This window comes from Schistocerca nitens, chromosome 1 (genome assembly GCF_023898315.1).
Source record: "Schistocerca nitens isolate TAMUIC-IGC-003100 chromosome 1, iqSchNite1.1, whole genome shotgun sequence".
Lineage (NCBI taxonomy): Eukaryota > Metazoa > Arthropoda > Insecta > Orthoptera > Acrididae > Schistocerca > Schistocerca nitens.
Window position 1 is genome coordinate 1163963947 of NC_064614.1, and position 1849 is coordinate 1163965795.

At 46.1% G+C, this 1849-nt stretch overlaps 1 protein-coding gene across 1 annotated transcript; it reads right to left on the bottom strand.

The window, feature by feature from the left end:
* Positions 1–435: 435 nt before the first annotated feature.
* Positions 436–1008, bottom strand: LOC126232881 (gustatory receptor 23a-like). Its single transcript, XM_049942825.1, has one exon. The coding sequence runs from the start codon at positions 1006–1008 to the stop codon at positions 436–438; it is 573 nt and encodes a 190-aa protein (XP_049798782.1).
* Positions 1009–1849: the final 841 nt, after the last annotated feature.

Below are 1849 nucleotides of genomic sequence, written 5' to 3' on the forward strand. Positions count from 1 at the left end.
CATATGTTGGAAATATCATAATAAAATAATAGCTTATGCTGGAGCCCTAATACATCCTCATGCTTTGGAGCAGTAACCCAATTCGGTGCTGGAGGATCTGCTCTATTATTTATGTCACCTGATTCAAAGGAACCATTTTAGAGCTCCATTTTCCATGCAGGCTGTAGGTAGAAACAAAATAATTACACACATATACTATAAAATTTTTCAAAACAGCTTTATTGCTATTTGTTTCTTTAGAAGCACATGTCTCTCGGTCCTATGGATAAAACAAACACTACGAGTAATTGAAAAAGAATCTGCACTTACCACGCAGCTATTAGGTAATATGACACAAACGTTGAGTTTGCAAGATGATGTTTCCAGCAATGATAGCTTCCGTACATTGCACTGTTACAAGGAGAGACGCCCTTCCAAGCATCAGTATGTAGTACTTCACTTATGGAATTGTACAAGTATCACGAGATAAGTGACTGCCGCACTAACCGTGGCTGTGAAGACATGAAGGTCGATGTCACAAAAACCCATAGCGGAAACTCGTAGTCTGTCCATTGGAAGTCGCAGAACATCGACTGCTGGCCCGGGACGCAGGAGCGGCTGCAGCCTCGACAGGAGCAGACCAGCCCTGTCGGCGCGGTCAGCCGCCGAGGAACACACCCAGCAGACCACCAGCTGGCGTAACAGGACGTTAGTAAGTGCAGAAAAGTTCACGAGCATTTCCGCTCTCTTGTCTGTTTCTTGAGCCAGGATTATAAGCCAATAGGCAGAGCAAGTCATCTCGACGAAATCTCCCAGGATGGCCAGCAGCAGTGCGGGTCCGAAGTGGAGACCGCAGAGGCGAGCGCAGCGGTGAAGAGCCAACCTGGTGCGCTGCAGCCGCCGCACCTCCGCCCCCACCGCCCCCGCCACCACCGGTTGTCCTGCGCGCATCGCCAGCTCCTCCAGTTCTTCCTCGCTGCCCGCCGGCGGCCGGGTACTCCTCAGCAGCTGTCTACAGACGATGCCCATCCTGTGTCGGAGTACCAGTACAACGGCGAAGAACTGAACTCGCCAGATCGTGATAAATCCTTGAAGGCACAGGGAGATAGTTGCTATTGGCCAACGTCTGAAGAAATAGGTTGCTAGTACGCTAACTCGTATGACAACCAAAACAAGCACTGTAATGGAAAGTAAAATTGCACTTTGGCGAGTTTTGCGATATATTTCCGTTCTGTAAGTGTGATCTCGCATGGCGAGCAGCGCATCTGCCTGTTGCACCAGGTCCGTGATACTGCTAACGTTATCTTGTCCAGTAGACAGAGATCTACATAAAATTGTAGCTGGATCCAACATTGACAGTAAAACAGGTAACACAATTACAAAACGCGCTGTCATAGGGGAATGCTGATCTGTTATGATTATATGCATTACTAAATAACTGCAGTAAAAACCAAAGGCAATGACAGAGACAAGCCACATCAAACATATGAAGTAGCCTGTGAGTCTCTTTAATGACACTCTAAAGGCACAAGTTGCAGAATTTTTGTTGTCACTGATGATGGGAACCAAACCAAACATTTGAAATATAAGGTACAATGGTCTCACTGCGCTTTCGAAACTATGACCACTCGATTGAGAAACAGATCTGTATGGACTGATCATAATTGAAAGAGCTCTCCTTGTGTAACCGAGTAGCTCTCACGACTGAGTTACGACCTAGTTGTCAGACAGAGCACAAAATGAGAATTCCAATTTTGTTGATGGGATAACGATCGAAACGTAATTTCACGAATACCAGTAATGAATCATTAGCGCTAATGAGTCGTTAACTTGAGAGGATAGGCCCTGAAATATTACATCCTGTGTCAAT